The 27242-nt window shown below is 42.5% G+C and overlaps 1 protein-coding gene across 2 annotated transcripts; it reads left to right on the top strand.

Moving 5' to 3' along the window:
* On the top strand, window positions 1–27242 carry MBOAT1 (membrane bound O-acyltransferase domain containing 1). Of its 2 annotated transcripts, XM_033154678.1 has the most exons (14): window positions 1–165; window positions 9200–9345; window positions 9728–9805; window positions 10692–10787; window positions 11610–11621; window positions 13185–13240; window positions 14883–14937; window positions 15504–15687; window positions 16339–16531; window positions 20736–20839; window positions 21628–21692; window positions 24357–24489; window positions 25872–26023; window positions 26727–27242. In XM_033154678.1, exons 1-14 carry the CDS (start codon window positions 73–75, stop codon window positions 26863–26865), a joined length of 1506 nt encoding a protein of 501 aa, XP_033010569.1. In that variant the 5' UTR covers window positions 1–72; the 3' UTR covers window positions 26866–27242. The 2 variants fall into 2 exon arrangements, with proteins under 2 accessions (XP_033010569.1, XP_033010570.1); XM_033154679.1 differs by lacking the exon at window positions 11610–11621 and having other exon boundaries at window positions 2–165.

Genomic DNA, 27242 nt, shown 5'->3' with positions numbered 1-27242 from the left:
GCCAGTGCCGCGGGCGAGGGCAGGCGGGGCGCCGGAGGGAGGGAAGAGGCTGCAGGCGAGCCGGGATGCGCGATGGCAGAGGCGGCCCGGATGATCCCTTATAGGACAACGGGGTCCACCCTTTTGCACCCGCTGAGTGACTTCCTGGGCATCCCGCTGGACCAGGTGAGGGGAACTCGGAGAACTTTGCAGCAGGCAAAGGAGCAGCTCGCGATTCTTGGGGATTGTGGCACGTGGTGGAAATCAGGGCTGTTGTTTTTCATTCAAAAGAGAAATTGACCGAATAGGACTCTCCCCCCCCCCCCCCGCTATTGATCGCGTCTGGTTTTTTTTTTTTTCCTCGTCTACGGAAGGGTGATTTTCTGAGGGAGAATGATAAAGAACGAAAAGCCCAGTCTTTGTGCATGTTTACTGCTACTGAGCTTAACGGGGTTTATTTCCAAATAAGCGAGCGTAGGATAATTTGCATCCGCAATAGCTTGGAAGCACTCAGGTTTCGGAACTTGGCTTTATTTGCATAGTAGCAATCGGTGTGCCTTACTGGGTTTCATCGAATGGGTTGGGACCCCAAACTGAGTCACACAGGTAAATCTAAGGTGTGCCATATCTATGGCACCGATTTACCTTTTTACACCTCCCCCCCCCCCCTCTCAAGGCAGAAATGATAAAGCAGGAAGAGTTTGGTTGATTTACAAAAGCTCTTCTAATTTTCTGTCATTAGGTGTACCGCTTGACAAGTGCCTCTCCCAGAAGACAGAGGAGCTTAAAGTCAGGAGACCTGTGAGACTTGCCTGTTCTTGCGGTTTTTCTTCTTCTTCCTAATGTGGTATTAAAGATGGGTCTTTGTTGGAAAAACTTGAAGACGGATACTAGGCTGTGTAAGAAAGCATGATGGGGTGTGTTGTTTGACTAGTACTTAGTCTTAGTCACTAGGTGCAAGTGATGCAGTGTGCCGTTGATGCTTACATGTGCAGGAAGCAGCAGCCTAAATGAACAGGAAGTAGCAACCAAAAAAAGAGAGTATTGTTGTGTAAGGTTTCCCACGGCAACTAAATTGAAACTAAGCCCATCCTTGAAATGAAGACGTTTTCTTCTTATGTTTACATCGCGCCACCTTCCTTCCCTCCTTCTACAACCCGCCCTCCCCTTTGTTATATGTTCAGAATGTAAGCTCCTTGGGCCAGAGATTTGTCTTGTTGCTCTGTGAAGCACTATGTGCATAGATGAGGCTGACAACCATAATATCACCTGTCCCTTGTATGGAGCCATCGCCTTAGGGGTTAGGAGCACATGCTGTCAAGGTTTAGATGCATTACAGAAACACTTCCCATTCCTGAAAATCACCCACTTCCCATTGTGCATGTGGCTCCTTGATTAAAAGGTAAAGGGACCCCTGACCATTAGGTCCAGTCATGTCTGACTCTGGGGTTGCGGAGCTCATCTCCGCCAAGGGAGACGGCGTACAGCTTCCGGGTCATGTGGCCAGCATGACAAAGCCGCTTCTGGTGAACCAGAGCAGCGCACGGAAATGCCATTTACCTTCCAGCCGGAGCGGTACCTATTTATCTACTTGCACTTTGACGTGCTTTCGAACTGCTAGGTTGGCAGGAGCTGGGACCGAGCAACAGGAGCTCACCCCGTTGCAGGGATTCGAACCGCCAACCTTCTGATCAGCAAGCCCTAGGCTCTGTGGTTTAACCCACAGCGCTACCCGCATCCCCCACTCCTTGATTAAGATGAGCTTATTAAGCAGAGTCATCCCTACCGTTAGGCAGAATGTGACTGCTATCTCTCAGGACACAGGTGCTGGTAGGTGGTGAGTGGGTGACAACAGGCAAGATGTTGGAGGACAGAGCTGTGCAAACCTGCCTGTATGTCAGGTGTGGGAGAGGGTGCTGTCCTGTCACCAATGTTGAAGTAAGACTGAACCGCCAGTTGGGGCAGCTTCTGTTAGTGGCATTTGGGGTGGTGGATCATTTCCTCAGGCAGCGAAATATTAGGTTGGCACTGAAATCAGTCCCACTGCTATGGAGGAGGGTTTATTCCCAGGTATATGTGCTCAAGCACCTTACCTTTGTATTTAAGGTCACCTTCAAGCTGCGGTTCACAAACTTTTTTTTGTAGCAGAAGTGCTACAGCTGAGCAAGTGGCTTATGGATTGAGAAAACACTAGTACAGGTTCAGAGTGTGTGCATGAACCAGTTTGTTTTCATTTGTCTTTATTATTATTTGTCCATTCCTTGAATTCATCTTGACCTGCTTACAGGTTGTTGTTGTTGTTGTTGTTGTTGTTTTAATGACAATAAAGTCTCCACCTTAACATTGGTGGCACTGGAATCTAATTTCAGGAATTCAGGTCTGAAATAGTGAGTAGTCATTAATACTCTTCCCAGACAGTATGTCAACTTTAGAGCCGATGATTTTATTTATATTCACTCAGACAAAATCCCACTAAGGGATTTTTAGGCGATTCTGTTCTTTTTGTTCAGTTTTTATCACTGTTCATTAGTCGCCTGGAGTCTCTTTGCAGAAATAGTTGGGATAGAAACTTTTGAAATGAATAAGAATAACATGTTATTGTGGTAGCACAAAATCTCGTGTGCCAGGTGTACTTGGGTGGTGGTGGGAGGGCAATACAACTATAACATGGGATGTGCAGCTCAGTGGTGATGTATTTTCTTTCAAGGCTCATGGGAGGCTTGCTCTTTTCCTGTCAGCAAGTGTGATTGGTCTTTGCTTGTTAGATTTTTCTGAGTCAGCCATGAACTTGCTGCCCTTTCTGTATTCCCTCAGCAATGAGGAAGTTTGTGGTGGTGATACTATTTGTTCCACTAACTGGGGGGAAAATGGGCTCCACTTACAGATTGTGCTGAGAGATAAACCAGGCAGCAAAGGATTTATTGTACTAGGTTTTAAAAGCAGCAGAAAAAAGGACTCTCTGGAACAAGGATGAGTTGGTTTTAGTTTTGCAGGGTCTACTGTTTGTGGTTTCCTTGCTTTTTAAAACTTTATTAGAAAAAGGGAGCTGAAAACAGAAATTATTTGTGTGTGATATTTGGTTCAATCTGCTTAGTGTGGAAGAAAATTATAATGACGCAATCTTGCAACCACAGAAAAGAAATGTGCGTATATAGCTGAATCTCTGGTTGTTGTTAGTGTTTAGTTTGCGTGTCTTAAGTGAAGGTTGAAACTATATGCATGTACCGGTATATATGCAAGATTTGGGGGGTTTGAGGAATTGGGTAATAAGGGGCATGTTTGTCAGCCTCTTTCTGAAAACAATTCCTTGTAATTTTCACACGTTTACTGGTGAATTGTTGAATAAAGGGGCGGGGCCAATAGCATTTTCATTTCATGTGGGGTGGAGAGTTTAATTTTTTCACTTCTTAAACTATTTATTAAAAGGCTGCTGCAATTGGTCTTGCATTGGAATTAGAATTCATTTATATTAAAATCATTTCTGGAATGTTTACCATCCACGGATCCCAAAGCAGATTACAGAATAAAACTCTAAAATGCTAAATACATAAAATAAGTATTAGAATCTACATAAAATCTAAGTGAAATCAACCACTAACAGTAAGCACCATATCTTAAAGGGGTCAATAACCTAGCTGGGGAGTGTTTGAGCAAACAAATGTGTGCATAGCAGGCATTAGAATTGCCCTACTGTCAATGACTTGCATGTATGACACACACAAGAAATGGGAACCATGCTTCTGTAGATAGTACCGAAAAAATACACGGCAAATTTAATTTTCTTTATTTCGCATGAATTCCATGAATTTGCATCTCCTTTCTTTAATCACCGAGTTCAATAAGGGTCGCTGCAGAAGAGTAAAGCGAATGTAGAATATAGGATGATGCAGACATTGAAAAAAGTCAACAAGATGGATTGAAAGAAACATTCATTGGTATAACTCTCACCCTGTTGACTTCCCCCCTGCCATTCCTTTCTTTCTTCCTGGAAGCAGAGTCAAGTTTAACCACCTCCGCAGCATGACTGTTGCACAGAGATTTTTAACTGCCTCTGAAGGTCAAGTGCTTTGCCTTTGGAATGCACCACAGGGCTTGGCAACCCCACCCGGACTTTCAGGAAGGAGAGTGGCACAGTCTAGTTCAGGGGTCCCCAAACTAAGGCCCGGGGGCCGGATGCGGCCCAATTGCCTTCTAAATGCGGCCTGTAGACGGTCTGGGAATCAGCGTGTTTTTACATGAGTAGAATGTGTGCTTTTATTTAAAATGCATCTCTGGGTTATTTGTGGGGCATAGGAATTCGTTCATTTTTTTCCTTCAAAATATAGTCTGGCCCCGCCACAAGGTCTGAGGGACAGCAGACCAGCCCCCCGCTGAAAAAGTTTGCTGACCCCTGGTCTAGTTCAATACTGCTGCAGGCCACCCCAATCCGAGTAGCATGAGATTCCAGGGATTCCAGGCGCTTATCCAGGATCCGTTTTTCCTTTGGGAATGAGCCACACTGGAGGCTGTAGTGTCTTTATTATATATGGAGTTTTTTGGTTCTTTTACACATATATACAACCTGAGCTTATGTTGGAGCGGTTCATAGCATCAGCACTCCAAGAAGGTCTTGTTTCTCCCATAGGCGCAGCTTAGGACGGGGCTCAAGAAGAGATCGAGCATCATGCTTTGCCTCTTTCTCTCTAGTTCACATTGCAGCAACTCTAATTCTAATCTCTCTAAACTCTGGCTTTATCTGTTGGGGGAGGGTAAAGGTAAAGGGACCCCTGACCATTAGGTCCAGTTGTGTCCAACTCTGGGGTTGCAGCGCTCATCTCGCTTTACTGGCCGAGGGAGCTGGCGTACAGCTCCCGGGTCATATGGCCAGCATGACAAAGCCGCTTCTGGCGAACCAGAGCAGCGCATGGAAACGCCGTTTACTTTCCCGCCGGAGCGGTACCTATTTATCTACTTGCACTTTTGACATGCTTTTGAACTGCTAGGTGGGCAGGAGCTGGGGCTGAGCAACGGGAGCTCACCCCATCACAGGGATTCGAACCACTGACCTTCTGATCAGCAAGCCCTAAGCTCTGTGGTTTCACCCGCCATCCGTGTTGATTGATGGGGAGGGTGGGGCCCCATCAATTTGCCATCTCATGCAGAGTCCCTTGATCCTTTGTTCTTAATGGCCCATTCCCAGGCTATCAGCTCGATTCAGGAAGTTTAGCCTAGCTTTAAAAAAGGTAAAGGTAAAGGACCCCTGACAGTTAAGTCCAGTTGCGAACGACTCTGGGGTTGCGGCGCTCATCTCGCTTTACTGGCCGAGGGAGCCGACGTTTGTCTGCAGACAGTTTTTCCAGGTCATGGGGCCAGCATGACTAAGCCGCTTCTGGCAAAACCAGAGCAGCGCACAGAAACGCCGTTTACCTTCCTGCCAGAGCGGTACCTATTTATTTACTTGCACTTTGACCTAGGTTGGCAGGAGCTGGGACCAAGCAACAGGAGCTCACTCCATCATGGGGATTTGAACCGCCAACCTTCCGATCGGCAAGCCCTAGGCTCAGTGGTTTAGACCACAGCACCACCCACGTCCCTAACACTTGGCTTAATTAAATTATCAGAAGTGTCTAGCACACAGCCTAATATACACGGGTCTGGTACCCAGAGTTTTAACACCTGGATCCTTGATTAAATTCTAACACCTACTGTTTCCAGGAATTTAGGAGTGTCTAGCACCCACAGACTCATAACAATCCTATCAGTATTGTCATAACAGAATGCAAACATGTCTGTGCCTAAGCTTACTGCACATTTGTTTGCCAAAAGGTGCTGCCTTCTTATTTGCCCAGGAAAAAATGAGTTTTCATTTAGCGAGAAAACAAACACATTTCTCCCCTCAGTCCTTCATGATGAAGTAGCCCAAAGCTATTCCCATAGCACATATTTTCTTACAAAAACATAATTCTATTATGCGTACAAGTTTGGTGCTTAGACGCTTCAAGTTTGCAGCGTGTTTTATCAATCAGTACACCAAATATTATCCTTTCATGAAAGTTTCCATTGTGACCTTTACTGGCATTACACAATCAAATAAAGTCATAACCATAGAAATAATCCTCTATTCCATCATTTTCAGCGTATAAATTATAGGGTTTCTGAAACAACTCCCCTTTTATCTCTAGTCTCTCATTTAAAATTATTCATTATACAAAATTATACTATGCATTTCCTCCTGTTTATTTTGGTTGCTATGTGTCAAACACCACAATAACATTGCAGTAACAGTTGTTAACACAAACAAGATTGCCTACAAGCAAAGTAAGGGCAGGCTTCAGGAACTGCAGAAATGCTCCATTCACTTCCTATAAGTCAGGGGTGGGGAACTGGATCTGGTTTGTGGGCCAAAATGAAAACACCTCCTCTGCATGGGCTGCTAATCGCATCCGTAGCAGCAAATTATTTCCTGGGGCAATATGTTGGTTGATATTGAATAATGTGTGATACTTCAAAAAATAGAAACTTTGGGCCAAACTGGAGTCTCCTTCAGGCATTCGGACACTGTGTAATCGTGTGGCTGGGAGGGTGGGGTGCTGTGGGGATGAGCATAGCTAACTCTGTCCCTCCTTGTCATTCTCATTGCCCTGCACAAGTTAGAGGATGGTTGGGTTAAGCAAGGAGCCTCCTGTTTTAATGGAAGCTTCCTGTGCATTTTAGAATCCCGACTTTCTGGGGTTTATGTGTCATGAGTCTTTACCTCCGCACCTCAAACTGAAATTGATTTGGAGCAAGCACTCCCAAAACTTGAGAGGAAGGAGAAGGAGCAGCCCACACATACTCTCCACACTTTTAATATTGGACAGCTTTCACATACTCAGGAATCAAGAGTTTTGTGTCTCCCTTGTAGGAAATGTATACCATATTTTCCGGCGTATAAGACGACTGGGCATATAAGACGACCCCCAACTTTTCCAGTTAAACTATAGAGTTTGGGATATACTCGACCACAGATTCTCCACCCGGCATATGAGACGACCCCCGACTTTTGAGAAGATTTTCCTGGATTAAAAAATAGTCTTATACGCCAGAATATACAGTACTTCTTCGTGCATTCTGCCATTTCCATCCTGTGGAATAGTGGCAGAACTTTGTTGCTCATAGCTGAACACTTCAGAAACTCTTGGGCGACGTTCAAAGAAATGGCAGCTCAGTGTGAATTTTTTAAGAAGCAAATAAAATTGCATCTGGATCAAAGCCATTCAATCGTTAAAAAAAAAAACTGAGTAGAAACAATTATGGTATCAGAGTCAACAAACATACATTGCAACACTTAATTCTTCAGATTTACTTTTAAACATTTCTCCTCTTCACACTGTTGTTGACTAAGGATTTTCCTCTTCATTTATTTTTTTGTTGACTAAGGACTCTGTCATCTGTTCTGCAGTTTCTCTGCCAGGGCTGCTAGTTATTATTCCTTCAGCTGTTTCATCATGGTAATCCCCCAAGAACATCTGTTTTGATTTTTTGAGTTCAGATCTCAGAAGATTTTTTAAATTGGGAGAGAAGCAGAACTTACTGCTGGAAGCAAGACTTCAGTCCACAACACAGTCAGATTTACCATGTGAGAGCTCATGCGTGAAATTAAGGAAGATGACTACAAAGTGTGATTGTTTCAAACTAATGTGTGTGCATATTTTTATGCCCTCCTTGGAAGACTGTAATTTTCCATTTTAAAATAACACCCCAGCTTTAAAAACAAACAAACACAAATGTGCTGTACAAAATAACTTGCAGTATTTATATGGATGTTGTCTTTCTTTCAGCAGACTATTATAAGCCAGATATAAGGAGACTATTATAAGCCAGGCAAGGGGAGTTGTAGGCCAATAACACTTGATGGGGCAGTCCTGATTTGAAACCTTTTCTGAATTATCAATCAGCTTCATTTTATTTAGACAACTTAAGAATCAAAACACCTTGATAGCAGAAGTAGCTCATCCTAGCATATTCCTATAGTAAACATTTAGTGGGTTTAGCTTACTTTGACCCACTAGTATTCTATATGTATAGAAGAAATTAAGTATACTGTATCATGACGTATCAAGTATGCCATGAAAGTATGAAGGTGTACATGCACACACTACAGGAAATTCTGCCCCTTTTGGAATATGAACGTTTGTCTTTTACAGTTTTTGGTCTCACAAGAAGCCACAATGTACTTCTGTTGATTTATTATGTAGGCATCCAGGGAACTATCCAATTTTCTCCCTTGCCATTTAAGTTCCCACAAGCCAACACACTTCCTTTCCCCAATGCACATGTTTATTTCCATGACTTCTATGTTAAATTGCAAACTTTCTTAGGAACTTGTTTGTAATTCTCTTTTGAGGCTTTCCTGTTAATAAATTTTCACCTTTGGACATTTTCTTACTCTTGAAAGGTAAGAAATTCTATGTGGTAAATTAGGTTTTTCATTAAGTGTGCCTGTGCACTTGCCTTAATGTGCTTTGTCCTAAATGTACCAGTTAAAAAGCAACAACTGCAGGAGATCTGGATAACTAGCCATAGCAAACTTCTTTTGCTATTGGCTTGCTCGCTGGGCAGTTTAATGACTTATGCAAGAAAAACCCAGATTTGCCACAACTGAGTATATACTTGACCAGGAGCTGAACCTAATCAAGTGTTCCAGTACAAGACACACATCTGTCACATTCATATTTTACATTTTTCAGTGTAGATATAAAAAACACCCTGGGCGTAACCCTGAAAACAATTTGCTGGATCCAGACTAATAATGAACTACCACACACACATTCACTTACCTGGTCCTACTCACAAGTCCCTGCGAAAAGCTCCCTTGAACTCAGTGAGACTTGACTTCTGATAAGGCATGCCTATGATAGTTCCACTCCTTTTCCATTCTTTTCATCGAGATCTGTATTCAACTAATGTAGCCTAGATCTAGCTCAAATTATGAAGAGGCTCCTTTCACCTGAAATAAAATGTGAAGGTTTGAAACCTCATTCTCTGAAATATCCCACTGGGAGCTTAAGGTGTCTTTTGAATATTTTTGAGGAAGCAGCTCCAAATTACTTCCGCACCCATTCTTTAAAGTGCAGTGCTAAGTTGTGCGGGGAAAATATGTGACAACTTGTCCAGGATTGTACCCAAGAGGTCTTTCTTGGTGGTGAGGAGAATGCTGACAAATAGAAGTCAATTGCAATCTGTTTTCATGTTTCCTTAGGTCAATTTTGTTGCTTGTCAGCTCTTTGCACTCTTGGCTGCCTTTTGGTTTCGCTTGTACTTAAGTCCCAGCCATGCCAGCTCTGCTGTTCGTCACGCATTTGCCACCATATTTGGAGTATATTTTGCCGTTTTCTGCTTTGGTTGGTGAGTAATTGCTGTCTAAATAACTAATAATTGCAACAAAGATGATGATGCATGGAGTCGTGGAGAGAGATGTACACTCTCCATGCTTTAAGGCATGCTGTTGAGCAACTATGGGAACTCCTGAAACAAATTTGGAATTGTTTTATCAGCAAGTAGTGCTTTGGAGAGAGATGTATCAAAAAATTCAGTGATTTGGGAACAAATAACCATAACTTGAAAAGGGATCTAGTTAGGCAATTGTAGAAATGCAAGGTTGGAGGAGAGTGGAGTTTGTGTTTGCTCTCTCGTTCTGTATTGCTTATTTACTTTATAAAAGGTTTTTGCCCTCCCCTGGTATCCATCATCGATCTTTGAATATGAAACTCGTTTTCTTGTTTTTAAGGTACTCCATCCATATTTTCATGCTAGTGATGATAAGCTACAGCATCCTGAATGTGGCCAGAATTCCCAACATTCACAGGTGAGGTTTCATGGCTACCGTAACGTATTTTAGGTTAGGTTTATTATAACCGTGTCCTTTTCCACACCTCCTTTCATTGTGCAGTTAGTTGATAGTGGTGTGGCAGCACCCAGATCGTGGAACTCTTTGCTCCAAAAGATTTGCTTTGCCTTTCTTCACTGAGTGTTCATTCCCATTCCCCTGTCCCCAGTTCAAGCAAGCAGTTCTGGTGTGTGTGTGTGTGTGTGTGTGTGTGTGTAATAAATAAAATAAATAATTGCTCTCTCCAATGAAAGGCATACTATCTCTGAGCCACAGAAGCCTTTAAAGAACCTTACATATGATGACAATTTATGTTCTTGTCTGCATCCTTGCCAATGTTTTAGATTTCAAAAAACGTGTGTGAGTGTAGGTGTTTTTAAAAGGTCGATTAAGTCAATGGCTTACCATTTTGTTTGGTTTTTCTGATCTCTAGTTCCAGTCTAGAGAAGTCATTTGAGTACAAACTTCAGTGGCTCCATTTGCTGTCATTAACATCAGATTTCCTCTATATTGACAGCTTTTTTAAAAAATTGGAGGTTGTTTTTTAATGTCTGCAATATGGCATGAAGGCAGGACTGTTTTTTTCTGGTATGACTGGGGCAAATGTCTTGCTATGCATGGGAGACCAGTAATCATTATTTGGATGTACTGAGTGGGTAGGAAGTTCTAGGAAAGTGATATGCACCTGCAAGAGTTAGTTAGACAACCTTTTGATGCTACATATTAAGCTTTAAAGTCCCAAACCCCTTGATATGGCAGAATTAACATGTTGGTTTGGAAGTCAGTTGTTTTTAAGGGTGTTTTTTTAATTAAAGCTGTACTTGGTAAGACTTACGTTTTGTGTAATAAATGTCTATTATTGTAGGTACTCTTTTATGGTAGCTATGGGATATCTCACGTTATGCCACATTAGCCGGATATACATATTCCACTATGGTATTCTCACTACAGATTTCTCTGGGTAAGTAGTGTTAAAAGTTATCTATTTCTTTTATTTAGAGTATTTGCAGGCCCCTCTTCAACCAAAAATGCTCCCAGATTAATTAAAGCAAAACAATCCCTGCCTAGAGGCCTTACAGTCTTAAAAACACAAGGGAGCAGGGATATGGAAGAAAGAGGAAATAATATTATTTTAATATTGTTGTTGTTGTTGTTGTAATATTAAAATGTTTGTATTCAATAATACATAGAAATCACTTTCTTTGTTACCTTAACGGCCCACACTTAGGCCATTATCTCACCAAGAAGCTGGCCTGGCTATTCCAGCAATTGCATCCTTGCTGGATCCAGGAATTAGAAGGGGACTCAGGCATAACTGCCCCCCCTCCCCCGGCAAACTCACAACATGGACATTTACTGAGGTGTATAAGAGGTCCAATGTGTTTCAATGTGTGACATTTATTCTTGTGGACAAGATAATCTTGTACTGCTTTTAATATTCTGCCGTCTTGCTGTAGCCGTTCACTTGGGACATATCAAACCCCGTTAAAGTCCAAAAGATTTAAAGGAACATACCTGGGCAGAGGTAGAAATAGGTTAGGCATCATATTGAAAATAATCGGTCAAGCGCAGCATGATTACTTTTAATTGCGAACCTGTGAATAAAGTAAAATATAGTTTTGCATATTGCTCAGTTTCATCTTCTCTGTTTTTGGTTTCTAATTGCTTAAATATTAAAACATTAACACTCTTTCTGCTTGTCGATATGTTCTACCTGTTGGTGTTTGCATTTAATTCATACTACTACTTCTCTCTGTAACTGCATGTCTTCTCTTATGCCAAGACGATTGTGTCGGTGAGTTGTTCTCTTCTGTGCGTATTCTTAATGTTTCTGAACTTCTCGCATGTTTGCTTTCAGATGATAACAACTGATGGTGGTTGAGAGGAATAGTCAGTGGCTTCTGATGTGATTGAGCACCCTGATCTGTTTTCAGATTCCTTGCCAGCTGGGGAGCCTTGCCTCTTTTAGGTCTTCACACATAATCAGAAACCTCCTTACTATCTGTTTCAGATACAGTATGGATTAGTGGCCAATGTTAGTGCTTTTGAATTGTTCACATGTAAAGAAACACGGGAAGTCCCACCCCCACAGCATGTCAGTTGTATTTCGTTTACAATTGTCTGTGCGTTTATGCATGAGGCTCTGAAGCAAGGAACCTCTGCTACTCATTGAGATTCCCCAAACAAGCGAGTGCCCTGCAAATCAGGGTTCTAAATCACAGGGGAGCCTCCCAAAGTAGTGGAAAACTTTTAGACGTTTGTGCACAAACTTGTGGTCAGCTGTAAACAGCACACAAGTGACTTGTTAGAAGGTGTGGGGTATCCTCCCTTCTGTGTGTGCTTCTATCTCATTCCTAATTGAGGATGTGGGTATTTGCACCATGCAATGTGTATGTGACTGTTCAGAGCTACCACATATTATTTACCTATTCCAAATAGCTCTACCCACCTCCCCAATCTTTCAACACCATTTACAAATATGACTAAGACAATAAAAAACATAAAAACGCAATGAAACACTGGAAAGATTGGAAAAAGCATTGAACAACACTACCGGTAAATCAACAAGACACTTTGTTGTATTGTTGTGTCTCTTTGGCCACCCCACCAGGAGGTAAGCCACTCTGTTCTATGCCATAGTAGGTGTGGAGAACTTCTGACCATCCATATGTAGCTGAACCACAACTCCCATCATCCTTGACCATTGGCCATGCTTCCTGGGGCTAATGGAAGTTGACGTTCAGCAACAACTGGAGGACCAAAGGTTGCCCACACTTGACTTACACTTTCTTAACAGTCTTCAAGCCCTGTAAAGTGTTCATTTCAGTAGTCAAGACCTAATGCATGAAGACCCATTAAGGACAGATTAAGTGCATTCATATTTACTTCATTGTCCCTTAATAGTTCCTTCATGCCCCATATTTAATTGCATTTCTGTGCATTAAGTGGCAAAGACATCTGTGAATAATTTTGTCGACTTAAGTGCAGTACACCAAGTTAGGAAATGTGTAATATTTTGCAGTAAAAAAGTTAAAATAATAGTCATTGTAGTCCAGCGCATGCTTGATTGGAAGTGAGCTATATAGCCTGTTCAGTTGGCCTTATTTGGTATTAAAGTTCATGTGGCAATATGGCATCGTGGATAGAGTGTTGGACTTGGGCCAGGGAGACCCAAGTTCACATCCCCATTCAGATTGATAGGTCATTGGATGATCTTGCTAAACCTCTCTCTGTTGTGATGTGGGTAACTCCCACGTACGTGGCTTTGAGCTCCTTTAAGCCAGAATGTGAAAATATGTAATCAATTGTTGTAGCATGCAACATGTGATGCACACTGTTTTCCTGTATTTCATTATAGTCCGTTGATGATTGTAATACAGAAGATCACTACTCTTGCCTTCCAAGTGCATGATGGTAAGAAAAGATACTTTTCCCAGCCCAGGGCCTGTCCACACTAGTGTTTTTCACATCACTGCAATATTTTGCTCATCTTATCCCACACAATGCAATTACCAACCTGTCATTCACCCTCCTGTAGGTTATATCCAAGGAAGTCATTGTGTTCATGGATGCTGGCGCAATGGAACTTGCTCTCCCTCTCATCCCCCAAATCTGCTCAGGGTCCCCCCCCCAACTCGCCCAAACAGATTTGAGGAGGTGCAGGGGGAGTAAAGGAAGTGGGAAGTTCGGTTGCACAGCAAATGCCATTCTGCAAGACAATGGATTCAGCCCTTCCCCAACAATCTCTGCTCTTTTATTTCAGTGTTTTTCCAAGCCTACTTCATTTAAACAAAAGGAGATTGTGAAGAGCTCCAGAAGGACCTCTTCAAATTGAGTGCATTGGGGGTGGGGAATGGCAAATTCAATTCAGTGTAAACAAGTGTGAAATGATGCGTGTTGAGGCAAAAAATAAATAAATCTTAACTTTGTATATATGCTCATGGGTTGTGAACTCGCAGCAGTGGACCAGGAACAAAACTTTACAATCAGAGTAGATAACTTGATGAAGATGTTGATGCAGTGAAAAAAAAAGTCAAATTCCATGCTAAGGATTATTAGGAAAGGAGTTGGAAAATAAAGCTGCCGATATCATATGCTGTTATTCAGATCTATGGTGGGAGACCACATTTGGAGTACTGTGTATGGTTCTGGCCATCTCGCCTCAAAATGGGGAAAGGAAAGGGTTGTGCTTGAGGGAAGGTAGTGGCAATGTCACAGAACCAATGCCATGTGGACATGAAGCAACTTCTGTTTAAAGCAAATGCCAGTACAGTGATACCACAGAAACAAAGGGGCTTCCAGTGTCTTCTGCACAAAGCTCTCTAAATATACAACCTTTTAGGAAAAGTTGAAAGTTTATGCTGAAATTGCCAAGATATTAAGTCATCTTTTTGCAGTTCGTCTGGCTGCCTTTGCTTGGAATTAAGAATAAGAAAGGAAAGCTGAAACACACACAAAAACACCCCCCCCCCCACCTTTTGCTCTGCTGCTTTCTCTAAACTTAGAAGAGAATTGAGGCTTCGTAACCAGATCTGCTAAATTCCAGGTTTGTGGTCTAGTATGGAGATCCTGACAGTTGTCATGATTCTCTTGCTTGGTTGCTCTAAGTGGGTTCGATAACTAGGTCACATTTATGGAATCTTACCTATCTCACATTGCTTCTCAAAAAACATTTGCCCCCCCCCCCCCCAGATACAGAACTAAGCAGTAGTTGGCACCTTTCTGTTTTTATTTAAGAGGGGGGAAATAAGAAAAACCAAAATCATGGAAATAAGGACATCTGCGTCTTCCAGAACAACTCAGAAATGCATTCATTGCCAAGGGAGGAAATTGTCTGATTGGTGAGGCCCTTTGTGGATGTTGGAGGTTTCTTAACTTGGTAATAAACTGATGTAAGAAAGTAGGCCATGGATAAGAGGCCAAGAATAAATGTGTGAAAACATACAGTATTTATTAATATACTTGCTAACACTAGCAGCGTATTTGACAATTATATGTACCATCCCCATCCTCCTCCAACATGTGATTTGATTCTTGTGTCACTTATTCTTGCTAGGAATAGGCCGGAAAGCTGAAGAACTAACTGCTGAACAAAACCTGCTTGCTATAAAGTAAGAAAGCATCTCTTTTACTGAACTGTTCCCCTCCCCACAAAAAAAAAACACCCACCCCTGAGTCGTATTGTTTCTGTGTGTTTATATAGAATAGCTTAAGTGGAAGTTTTCATTGTGTGGCTTAATATGCAGGAGTTCTTCCGAGTTAAAAAATATGTGTAGCTTTTTTGAAAAACAACAACACTGATTGATGTGGCAATAGGATGGAATGAATTTATAAATGAGCACATGCAAAACTGACATAGACCAGAAATAGACCCATCCATCCATGCCTAGTAAAGGTTTTGCTCATGGATCTCCTGTGTCACATCTAGTTTGCATCTTGTGTACATATTATTTTGTTGTTTTTGAGTAAAGACAGGCTGATCCAGAAGTGGCTTGAACACATGCCCACCGCCCTGAAAATCAGTGACTTTGTGTTCAACCCAACTTCCTCCATGCTCAGAATTGCTCCCAAGTGAGGAAAAACCATAATACTTTTAAAGGAGTAAAACATCTACGCTTCCCCCACATTTTTTAAAAATTCAGATTTTAAAATAATTATTGTGTGGTCGTTTTGGTAGAACAAGACCTTCATTACTGGAATATCTGAGCTATCAGCTCAACTTCCTGAGTATCATAGCTGGCCCATGCAGCAATTTCAAGGACTACATAGCCTTCATCGAAGGGAGACATGTGCAGATGAAGCTATCAGAAGTCAGCTGGAAGCAAAAAGGTCATGATGGACTCCCTGATCCTTCTCCAGTGGTAGGTTGTAAAGTACTAAGAACTTACTTTCAAACACTTCAGTCGTTTTGCAGCAGCTACTGCTGTAGTTAAATATTGTTTAATTTCATCTATTCAGCTGCTCAATAGGATAGGACATAAATTCAAATAATATATTTTCATACTCTACTCCTTTGTGTAAGTTTGGGGCAGCTTTCAACGTTTTTGACAACGTTTTGACAATCATCTCCTCTGCAAACTTCTTACTTTCCTTGTGATTCGTCTAGGGGTTAAATATGAACCACTCCATTTTTGTGCTACCAATTCCTCTTTGCAAAATAGTAAGTGTAAGCAATGGGTGATATATTGGTTCCTCTGGTTACAAACCTAACTTGTTCCAGAGGTCCATTTTTAACCTGAAACCGTTCTTAACCTGAGGTACCACTTTAGCTAATGGGGCCTCCTGCTGCCGCCACGCGATTTCTGTTCTCATCCTGGGGCAAAGTTCTTAACCCGAGGTACTACTTCCAGGTTAGCAGAGTCTGTAACTTGAAGTGCTTGTAACCCGAGGTGTTTGTAACCCGAGGTACCACTGTACTTTTCATTGGCCAGTTACCTCTGAGTATTTTATAGGGGAGAAACATTTTGCCTTCTCTCACCACTGATGGCACTCATGTTTTTTTCTTCTTCTAGGGAGCTGTGCTGCGCAAACTTTCCATCACACTTGTATCTTTGCTTTTGTTCCTGACCCTTACCAAGAGCTTCCCAGCGACTTATATTGTTGATAACCAGTTCATCAGCAAGGCTTCGTTCTGGTCCAGACTTGGCTTCCTGTATGTTGCCATGCAAGCTTCAAAGCCAAAATACTACTTTGCATGGACACTCGGTAAGGTTGATATACTGCTTCTTTTTAAAAAAAATGTATACACACTCTTGAGGTTGAAGTGGTGTTTGTTTTCATACATTCGGATAGCATGGCTATATCAACGCATATAAACTCATGGAACAAGTGTGATGAATTGCTACTCTTGCTGCTAGGGTATTGGTAATAGAAGTAGTCAAGGGAGGGATGCCAGGAACTGGTAGGAAAATAGTTCAGCCAGCGCAAGCTTTTTAGTGTGCCAGACAGAACAATCCCCCCTCTCCCTCCTCCATGTGCTGTTTTGTGGGTTCTCCCAACCCCACTCCCAAGTCAAGTAGGGGTGTGCGGGGGAAGGAGAGAGGGAGAAAGCCCCATTGCACTAGTAGGAGCCCCTGCACTGGCTTCTGCTAGGGGGGCTCATTTGTTGAATCCCACCCTTTGTTTCTAACCTGCCCTATATATCAGGGCCAGCTACAATCCATACACTGACAATACCATATACAACCATAAAATCACAACAATCTGAAGGGAGGGCATTACATAGAACAGGGGTAGGCAATCTAAAGCCCCGGGGCCGGATGCGGCCCAATCGCCTTCTCAATCCAACCTGCGGACAGTCCAGGAACCAGTGTGTTTTTACATGAGTAGAATGTGTCCTTTTATTTAAAATGCATCTCTGGGTTATTTGTGTCGCCTGCCTGGTGTTTTTACATGAGTAGAATGTGTGCTTTTATTTAAAATGCATCTCTGGGTTATTTGTGGGGCATAGGAATTCGTTCATTTCCCTCCCCCCCCCAAAAAAAATATAGTCTGGCCCACCACATGGTCTGAGGGACGGTGGACCGGCTCAAGGCTGAAAAAGGTTGCTGACCCCTGACATAGAACCATAGGACTGTAGAGTTGTAAGGGACCTTGAGGGTCATCTAGTTCAACCCCCACCGGCAATGCAATTTGAAACCATCCTGGACACTGCTTAGCTTTGCGTATGTCCTAGCAGTTTCATTGCTGCAGCACTACATAGCTAGGCGCTTCAGGAAAAATGTCCCTTTTCCAAGCCACTACAAAATATACAAGCTCCCACAAGTGGGACATGGAGCAGAAACCCCTCCCCCCCCGATCAAAAATTGTGATTAGAGAGACACAAATTTTGACCATTCTGAGCAAAATGTAAAGAATATAAGGCATGGAAAAGTCCCCAATATATGGGACATATCTCAAGAATTATTGTTCTTTAGGCATGCTTACATTCTCCAGCCTGTCCCTTCCTTTTTCAGTTCACTAGAATGTCATATATCACTATTACAGGTAAGGATGGCGGGGGACTTTGATTAAATTCACATTTAAAAGCAAACTTGCTGAATTTGCACTTTCTGGGACAACTCATGAACCAAAACACAGCCATCCTTTGAAATTGCCACTTCTCTGAATTCTGCAGTACTGTTCTCCCTTCAAGTAATATGCATCAAAAAAACGCATGCGCTAGGATAAAGTGTGCATAAAAAAACCTATCATAGTGAAAATAGCATACAAAAATGCATTAGTTTAGGAAACATTGATTTGCAAAAGGCGTGCCTGGCGTGCTCTGGTCCATGGAGTCACGAAGAGTCGGACACGACTGAACGACTGAACAACAACAAGAAATGTATTAGGAGAAAGGTGTAGTAAAATACTGTTGAGTTTTCATGAGTACTTCTTTCAATTAAATTTGCAAGTTGATGGGATAGTGTGGAGAACCAATTTTAAAGACCGGAAAAATGGGTAACTGAGAGAGACTGAAATTGACAATTTGACACCCATTCCTAATTCCAAGTGTGTAATGGAAAGGATCAGCAGTCCCCCAGCCCCCCCTATTTTCTAAAGCCAGGGACACCTGCCGCTTCCCACCCACAATTCCACCTGTGTAGTCCACACCAGAGCTGTCCCACAGGCAGGGTGCAGTGCAGCACAGAAAGGTTTGTGCAGAGTGCTTTATTACTCATGCAAGTGGATGATACCCACAGTAGTGCCATGAGGGAAAGGTGAGCTGCGGGTTAGTCCACACACTTCTGTGCCCAGTGCAGGATGCCTCCAGCAAGACAAGAGCCTAGCATCTTCATCCTTACCTGCTGTAGGTATGACACAAGGAACTAATGTTGCATTTTCACTTTTACTAGAGTTCCTCCAAGCCAACATTTATAGCAGTGTTTATGGTGATCTAAAGGTTCTGGTCAGGGTAACCTCTGAATGAAGATGGAAAAATAGAAAAGCTTATGTATGAAAAAAAGAAAAAAGAAAATGTGTTACATAAGGAATATAGGTTATTAGAAGACATTGGAGAATAGCTGCTTAAGTTGGAAATAAAAATGTGGAATTGGGTGTCTGGAACAACCAGGGCTGTAAACAACAACTTGCCTTGCATTGTGGTTTTTTGGGGACAGCAGCGGCCTCTTCTACATAGCAGTGGGCGAGACTTCTCATTGTTCTTCATCTTGGACACCAAAATATCATTTGGGCAGCAGTGGCCTATCCTCGCTTTCTCAACACATTTTATCTAGTGACACAGAATAGCCTGTTGATCAAATAAAGCTGCTGCTAAGCAGTTCTTGCTTGTGAAGTAGGACAGGCATGCTTTTGTGCGAGAGTCAATTACTGAATTCTCTGCTCATGAAGGGGGGGGGGGAGAGACAGATAAGTTCATTTTTGTCCTAATGTTAACTGCTGAACTTTAGTTGGAATCGAAACTAAGAAGCCATTCTTTAAAAGTGCTCTGCTAACGTAAGCTCCAGTGAAGTGGCTTTAATCAGTGGGCGATCAGAGCTTTGAAATTGCTTTTTCAGAAGCAGAGATGCTGTAGCAGAAGTCAATAATCATCATCTTCTTTGGTGATCACTTGTAGCCAAGTAAGATTGTCTTCCATAAACATGGTTTGAACAGTGAGAGATCGTCACCTTGTTGTGGTGAGTGGGCTTGCACGTTCCTATGACCCTTGTGAGTCAAGCCGTCGGGAGTCTTGTACTCCCAGCAGGGTCACCCAAGGCGGTAAGGTCAAAGGGGAGGAGCTAGACAAAGAATGATCCAAGAAGTCCTCAACGGCAGAACAGGCGGATGATAACAAGCAGTATGTTGCAACAGCTGTGAAGGCGGAAGAAGGCTGCAGCAGATAAGAATCTACTGGTCATCATGATACTCATGCCATCAGAATAGAGCCTTACTGTGAAGACTGTGCATTGGTCAGAGTGCACAGATCTACACACATAAAACAAATTCATGCACAGGCGTCTTCCAAAAAAAGAAGTCTGTAATATTGGGTTCATGACTGTAGGGCCAAATTCATGGAGAGTAAGGCAGTCGATGGCTACTAGCTATGATGGCTATGCTCTGCCTCCACAGTTGAAGAAGTAATGCTTCTGAATACCAGCTGCTGAAAACCACAGTGTGGGGTGTGGGGAGCAGGTCCTGCTTGCACAGGCATCTGGTTGGCCAATATCCAGACAGGATGCTGCACAAGATTGGCCATTGTGCTGATCCAGGAGGCTCTTAATATGTTTTTACGGTACATTTTTAATTTCTAAATAAAGTGGGATGAGTTTCTAGATAAAATGTCACTGGGTTGAGTCCAGACTAAGTGACTTGAACTTTTGTTTGCAATCAAAGGGACTCAGCTTCATAATTGTTACCTTTTCGCATTGATTTCAGTGGGACCCAAGTTCCAACTTATTTATTCTGGATCCATTATGTTCTTCTTACACAGGTAGTCATTTTATTAACTGACATTTTATGCAGTACTCTTATGAAATTGTGGCTTCTGCTCCAGTGAACACTGCTTCTGCTCTCAGTTGGTAGAGCACGAGAGTCTTAATCTCAGGGCCATGGGTTCAAGCCCCACACTGAGCAAAAAATTCATGCATTGCAAGGGGTTAGACTAGATGGCCCTCATGGTCCTTTCCGACTCTACAATTCTGTGGTTCTGTGACTAGTTCCAAAAACCCAAAGGGGCTTTGAAGCTCCTGTTGTTTTTAAAAATAAATACTAGTATGTGGCATGGAGAGCTCAAGCAAAGGAAGGCTCTTTTAAACCAGGAGGAATTTCATGTGGCATTGTGGTCTCTTTGTGTGGTGTGTGTTTGTGTGTGTGTGTGTGTGTGTGTGTGTTGGAATTAAAGGTCCCACTGTGCATGCCAAAGTCCTTGGGCATGCATAAAGCAGGTCTTTGGATTTCAGCCTAAGACTCTTGTTTTTTGCAATTATAGCAGATGCAGTCAACAATGCAGCTGGCTATGGGTTCAGTGGTGTTGACAAGACAGGCAATTTCCACTGGGACCTTCTGTCTAATTTGAATATTAGGAACATTGAGGTAAGTTTAAAAGAAAACATCATGAGAGAGGAATAGCATGAGCCTGTTAAGATAATTACATCCAGTGAAAAATTCTTACTGCTATACGCAATGCATGCAAGATATGCATGCAAACAAAAGTTATTTTGTATTTTAGATGACCAGAAACATTTTTTGGTGTGTTTATTAAATTTTAAAAATGTAAAACCACAAATAAGCGGCCGCCGCTGCTGCTGCTGCTGCTGCTTTTAAATAGAAACTCATGACCATGTCTTACCCTTGGCTTGTTAACTTGAAGAATTTGAACTCAAATATCTGACATTTTCAGCAATGGCTTCTTGTTATGCACAGTTCTGTTGTAAAAAGCAGTAATCTTACCCTTCACATAAAAAATTGTATACTGATGAATTCTCTACAAGGGATTATTATTTTAAATGAAATATGGATTGTGAGAATCCAAACAGTTTAAGGATGGATTCCGATCCTAACTTAGTAGTAAAGCCCACTGAATTTAATTCGGCTTATATGTGAATAGGCATGGTTAGGATTGTGCTATAAAACAAAACAGTAGCCTCTGGATTTACCATCTAGGGTTTTACTGGTGTAAAAAGGTTATGCTTCTTATCTTTTAAAATAAATTGCAAACCTCATCTCTGTGTACTACTTAAGATAAATTACAGACTTCAAAGTTCCAGGGTGGTGAAAGAAGCACAGGTGAAGCATTTGAAACCAATGGGTGAGGATGAGTTGGACTGACATTTTTAACGTGAACGCAGACCAGTAATGTGCGGGGCTTTCCTCTCTCCTAGATGGCCACGAGTTTTAAAATGTATGTAGAAAACTGGAATATCCAAACCACTGCCTGGCTCAAACGGTAAGAGCAATGTACTCGAGGTGCTTTTACACTGCTTTGATAATCCTCCCCGTGTGTCCATACATTTAACAGGGCTTTTAACATTTGTCACTGAAGCCTATCTCTACACTAAGGGCTCATCCCTCTAGCACAGGGCTGAGCGGTTTCCCCCTTGCCCCACTCCTTTCCTAGGGAAAAAAATCACTCTTTAGCTCTAAATCGGTGCAAACATCAATCTGGGAGAAACCCGAATTGCTGTTTGCTCCAATTAAGCGCTAAAGAAGGAGCAGTTTCCTCCGGGGAAAAGCAGCGGAACAAGAGCAACTGTGAATAAACTCTAAATCTTTCAGCCAGCTGTGGGAGACATCCAATGACATGTGCAATGGGACTTTCAGCTTCTCTTTCTCCCTGCTGTACACCCTCATAATCAGCTCCAGGGGGTCCCCCAAGTTTCAGAACAGATTGGGAAGGGGCTGCAGGGGGGAAGAAAAAGAGACAGTGCTGTTGCACTACGTGGGCCTTCCCCTGTATGTTTTTCTAGGACTCCAATAACGTTAGGTAAGACGTTTGTCCTTCACTGGGTATTCCTAGCTAGGTCAGGTAGGAAGCTACAACCATCAGGTCCTTCCTGCTAGTGCCGCCCCCCCCCTGCATGTGAAATTGCTTCTTCAAGGAGTCCTAGGGCTGCTCACTTGCCATTATTGGAAACTGGTTAATACCTCCTTGTGTGGTCAGGCATTTGATTTTGCTGCTATCTCAACTGGTTGCTGATGTGGTGGCTTAAGGTTTTAATTATCATGTTGTGATTTTATATTGTAAGATATCTCAGGGTGCCTTTTCAGATCTGTTAGGCAAGATATAAAATTAAAATTAATGCTTTGTTTATATCAGCTTGGGCTGCTGTCACCACTGCTTTCTGTGTGCCTGAATTTTTACATCAGTTCCACCTCCCCCAACAAAGCCTTTATTTCCCTCCTCTCTCACTGCGCAAGAGAGTGTCAGAGTGATTTTGTTAATTTGGAAAGTGATTAATTCTGATTCCACATGCCTACAGACACACAGCAAAATTCCTTGCGTGTTCAGACCTTTAACCTTTCCCAAAATAAACTCACACATGACTCAAATATTTGGTTTGGTTTTTGGCAGAATTTAGGCCACAACTTTATTGATTACAACCAAGTGAGTGGTTGCATAGGTTCTGGTTCGACAATCTCCCTGCACCCGTGCAGGCAGCCCTGTCCCAGAGCCATGTTTGTGGGACAGACAAGGATGAACACCAGGGACAGCTGCTGGAAGGTTCGCCAATCAGCCGTTCTGATGTCCCCGGGACTCGGCCACTGGCCAGACCCCTTTCGGGGACCGACAAACCATTGAGTCCCTGGATTCCTGTACCAGAATATCCTGCATTTCCATAGGCGTGGCCACATCACGTGCCACGCCTATCACCTGAACCAGAGCCTATCCGCAACTTACAAGTTGTGACTATTTGCTACACGGCAGGTGAAACCCAAATGGCATCAGCCAAGTGGGGGAAATTCCTACCGTGCCCCTGTCCCAACGACAGACGACACACGACAGCATAACAAGGTCAACGCAAGCCCTAAATATAGGGAGTGGTGGGTAGGTGTTGCAATGCATTAGGCCCCAAAGAGGAATCTCAGCAGCCTCGCATGGGCTTAAATAGGTCCCGCGTTGCTGCATTTTACGATGCCCCATTGGCCAGATTTCACCCCAGCAACACGGGACCGACCTATCAGGGGTTGTGGCCTTCTTTTCCAATTACCCCCACAACACTGGGTCTGGTTGCCGGCCTCACCGCAACACGTGCCCTCCTTTAATGGAGGACCCGATTTCCCATGGAAAATAGTTCTGTTCAGTAATTTATATACAGTATTTGTTTGCTGTGTATAAAACCTGTTTGGATTTCAAGTCACACTCACGACTTACATTTTAAAACATAATCAGGAAGTGTGTGTGTGTTTCTGCTGTAAAAAAATACAAATCTATACATGCCAAAAAAATCTAGAAACTTGTCATAAATACTTCTTTTGAATTTCTTCCTTTTCAAAACACTCCATTGAGTTAAAGCAAGGAAAGTGGGCCAAATTATAAGAAATTCAAATGGGAGTTTTGTGTCTGGAAAGTATATGTTCTGGGTGCCTATGGACTATATGTAAGATGCCCTTTAAGATGTCTCTAGGTATGAAAATCTGGGGTAGAGAAATGACAGCATTACAAAATCCGAAGATTTACTGACATGAAAACAGGTTACACTAGTTGAAGCTTGTCTTGTCCTTATTCCGAAGTGACTCTCCCATTGGGATGGAGCTGTAACAAGATGCTTCCCAGCAGTGGGGCTCCTGCTGCTAGTTACGAGGAGGGGCAAGGTGTCAGGGAGGTCTGCCTGGCACAGTGCCAGGCAGAGGTGTTGCATTGTCTCTGTCAGAGCCCCCACACCAGGCTGTCCTCTCTGCCGCCTCACCTCTGGCTGCCTCCCAATAAGCAGCAGCAACCCCTCTGCCAGCAAACTAAGTTGGCTGCTTCGCCATTTTGTCCTCTCATATAAGTATGCTTTTGAAACACCTGCCTTCTGGCGTAGTTATGAAGTCAGCTTCGAAAGCGTTTGAGATGCAATCAATGTATTGTCTGCACATGCTGTTATTTTGGTTTTGCTTTTCTTCCCAGCGTGTGCTATGATAGAGCTCCTCAGTACCCTACAGCTTTAACGTTTCTTCTGTCAGCTGTTTGGCATGGCGTTTACCCCGGATATTATTTTACATTTGTCACTGGGATCTTTATGACACTAGCAGCCAGAGCAGTATGTATCTCCTTTCCATTATTATTATTAATGGGTGCAATCTGAAATGTAACTTTCACACTCAGTTCTATTCAGGTCATTGGAACGTGGTTGTGGGCATGAATCCTTACTGGTTTTCAGAGTTTTCTCTCGAAAATACCAACCTGCCTCTGTCTGAAACCCCACGTTTTCTGAGCTTTCTCACATTTGACCTACCGGTATTTATGGGCCATGCTTGCTATCCCTGCCCCCATTGTCAACCTCCCACCACTCTTCGTGTGTTGGGTGGGGTGGAGATCTCAAGGAGGGAGCCCGCTGCATTCATGTAGGCCAGGCATGTCCAACCGGTAGATCACTGGACGTCTGTGGTAGATCACCAGTAGATCAGTGGCTCCCCCCAAAGAAGCTAAAAAACTTTGGCCCCCCTAAAAAATCTCAACATCTTTGCCCTGTACCCCTAAAATGACCTGAACCACCAAAAACAGGGCTTTCCTTCCTAAAAAAAAAGCTCAATGTTGCTTTCCTCTTCCCTAAAGAAGCTCAACAACCTTTACGTGAACCCCCCAAAACAGGGCTTTCCTTCCTAAAAAAAAAGCTCAACAACTTTGGGGTAGATCACTGCCAGTTTTTAACTCTCTGAGTAGATCACAGTCTCTTGGAAGTTGGCCACCCCTGAATTGTAGGCTTATCGTGCCTGGTTATAAATGTGTGTACAGAGACTCCCTGCTTCAGACCCCACCCCTACACATAGTACATGGTAGGACCAGTCGGGGTGCAAAGGCATGATTGTAATTGCTTGATGGGAAGATGTCCAAAAGGGAAAGGAAATTCACTTCCTGGAAATCACATATCATCACCACGTTCCTACCAAAAAAAAATTTAAAAAATTGACAACGGTGTCTGCTAAAGAATCAGAAACTAGAGTAGGATTTGACTGCAGTTCCTGGTAGTTGTGGTAGCTGAGATGGTCCCCCTCTCTTTCTCGTCTCTCCTGTGACTGCTCCCGGACATTTATGTAAGCTTGGTATTCTGCTTTGACTGTACAATTTGGGGTAGTTGTTGTGCATTTGTTTGTATGCTAATTATTGCATTGGCTTTGGCTTTTTGAGATGTATTTTACTGAATCTTTGTACTTCACAGTGCAATCCTGTGCATGCCTGCTAGGAAATATGTGTGTATAGGACTGCAGCCTAAGCCACTTCTTCCAGTTCTGTTCAGCTGCTATTCTCCTCAGTTTCTTGTTGAGACACTTCTTTCTTATTTAGTAAGAGGAAAAAAGAAACAAAATATTCCTTATTGGTATACCAGACCACAACATGATAAAGTGGATAGGACAGTAGCCATTATGTGAAGATTGCTTTTAAACTTCTTCTTTCTTTCTTTCTTTTTTGGCCTTTTTTAAGGTCAGGAACAATTTCCGGCATTTCTTCATCTCCCCAAAGCCTCTCAAAACGGGCTATGACATTGTGACCTGGTTGGTAACTCAGCTCTCTGTCTGCTATACCGTTGCACCATTTGTTCTGCTAGCTGTTGAGCCTACGATTAAATTATACAAGTAAGTCACCATCTATTATAATAGCTATTAAAAAAAAATATTTGGGTTGCATCAGGCCATAGCTTTTTTAGATTTGCCATCCTGTGGTCCACATTGGGTGATGTTTCATCATGGTTTGAAGGAAAACCAAACAGGTTATATTTGCTAGCTGTGTCACCTTTGGAAGCTCAATTAATATTTGAAATGTATACTTGGGCCTTTGATGTGGATCTTTGAAAGGAATGAGAAGGGGCAATGCATCTGTTTCATTCCAAGTTGGAAATTGCACCCAGCAATTTTATTTTTATATCTGTTCCTTCCCCTTAAAATTCATAGTGTATGGTGATGGCGGGTTGTTGTGTAGATGGAAGAAGGGTGCAGAACAACTTCTTGAGGGAAGTTGTTAGTAGGATGTGGTGAAAATTTAAAAATGAACTCTTGATGGAGTGTAGACTTATTAAATCTCCAGCTCAGGGCCCAAACTTACAAGGTTAGGTTGGGCAGATAGACCAGGGCACTTTCTAGAAATCCCGAGTTATTGCTTTGAGAGGCATACTGGTCTGCTCCCCTTTTCAAGATATTTTGCTTTAGTAGTCCAGGAAGAGCTACAACCCAATATGTTGCATCTCAGTGAAATACAATCACTACTCATCATTATAGGTTGTTTTAACCTGACTTCCACTTGCTTTATATTCCTTGATACTTCTTTCTTTGTCCCTTACAGGTCACTGTACTTTCATATGCACATTTTATGTGTACTTGTGTTGCTGGTCCTGCCAATCAGATCTCAAAAACACATGAAAAGGCAGCAGCTTCCCATTCAAGGCACGCACAACTCTGACATAAACGAGAAAGCAAAATGATACCTCAAAAGGGAATTGGCACTCCTCTTCTGTGAGACACTGGAAAAATGGGTACGAGCAATACATCATTGCAGTGGCTTAATTTAAGAAAGTTCTTAAATGGACAGAAAGGAAATGGACTGATTACCAGTTAAGACTTGTTACTGGGTAATGTTTACATCCTTGGTGGACAAAGATAATATTTTTTTTTTTGTAAACTAAAGAGAATAACGGAGTGTCTTTAATGTATTTAAATTCTTGCACACGTCTATCATCTCTTAAAGTTAATCTTAATTATCCAGTGCTTTTGAGATGTAGGGGAAAGATAATCATTGGGGGTTAGCTGTCATGGACTGACTAGATGCAGAGGAGTGGGGGGCACTAGCTGGGGAACCCCC

The sequence above is a fragment of the Lacerta agilis genome, chromosome 7 (genome assembly GCF_009819535.1).
Source record: "Lacerta agilis isolate rLacAgi1 chromosome 7, rLacAgi1.pri, whole genome shotgun sequence".
Lineage (NCBI taxonomy): Eukaryota > Metazoa > Chordata > Lepidosauria > Squamata > Lacertidae > Lacerta > Lacerta agilis.
Note: the sequence above shows the minus strand (reverse complement) of the source record. Positions and strands in the feature narration are given on the sequence as shown.

Bases quoted from the DNA above. Each gene is read 5' to 3' on its own strand.
- MBOAT1 (XM_033154678.1), top strand. From the start codon at position 73: ATGGCAGAGGCGGCCCGGATGATCCCTTATAGGACAACGGGGTCCACC. The intron at 166-9,199 runs GTGAGGGGAACT...ATGTTTCCTTAG, and splicing joins TGGGCATCCCGCTGGACCAG to GTCAATTTTGTTGCTTGTCA. The intron at 26,024-26,726 runs GTAAGTCACCAT...TGTCCCTTACAG, and splicing joins CCTACGATTAAATTATACAA to GTCACTGTACTTTCATATGC.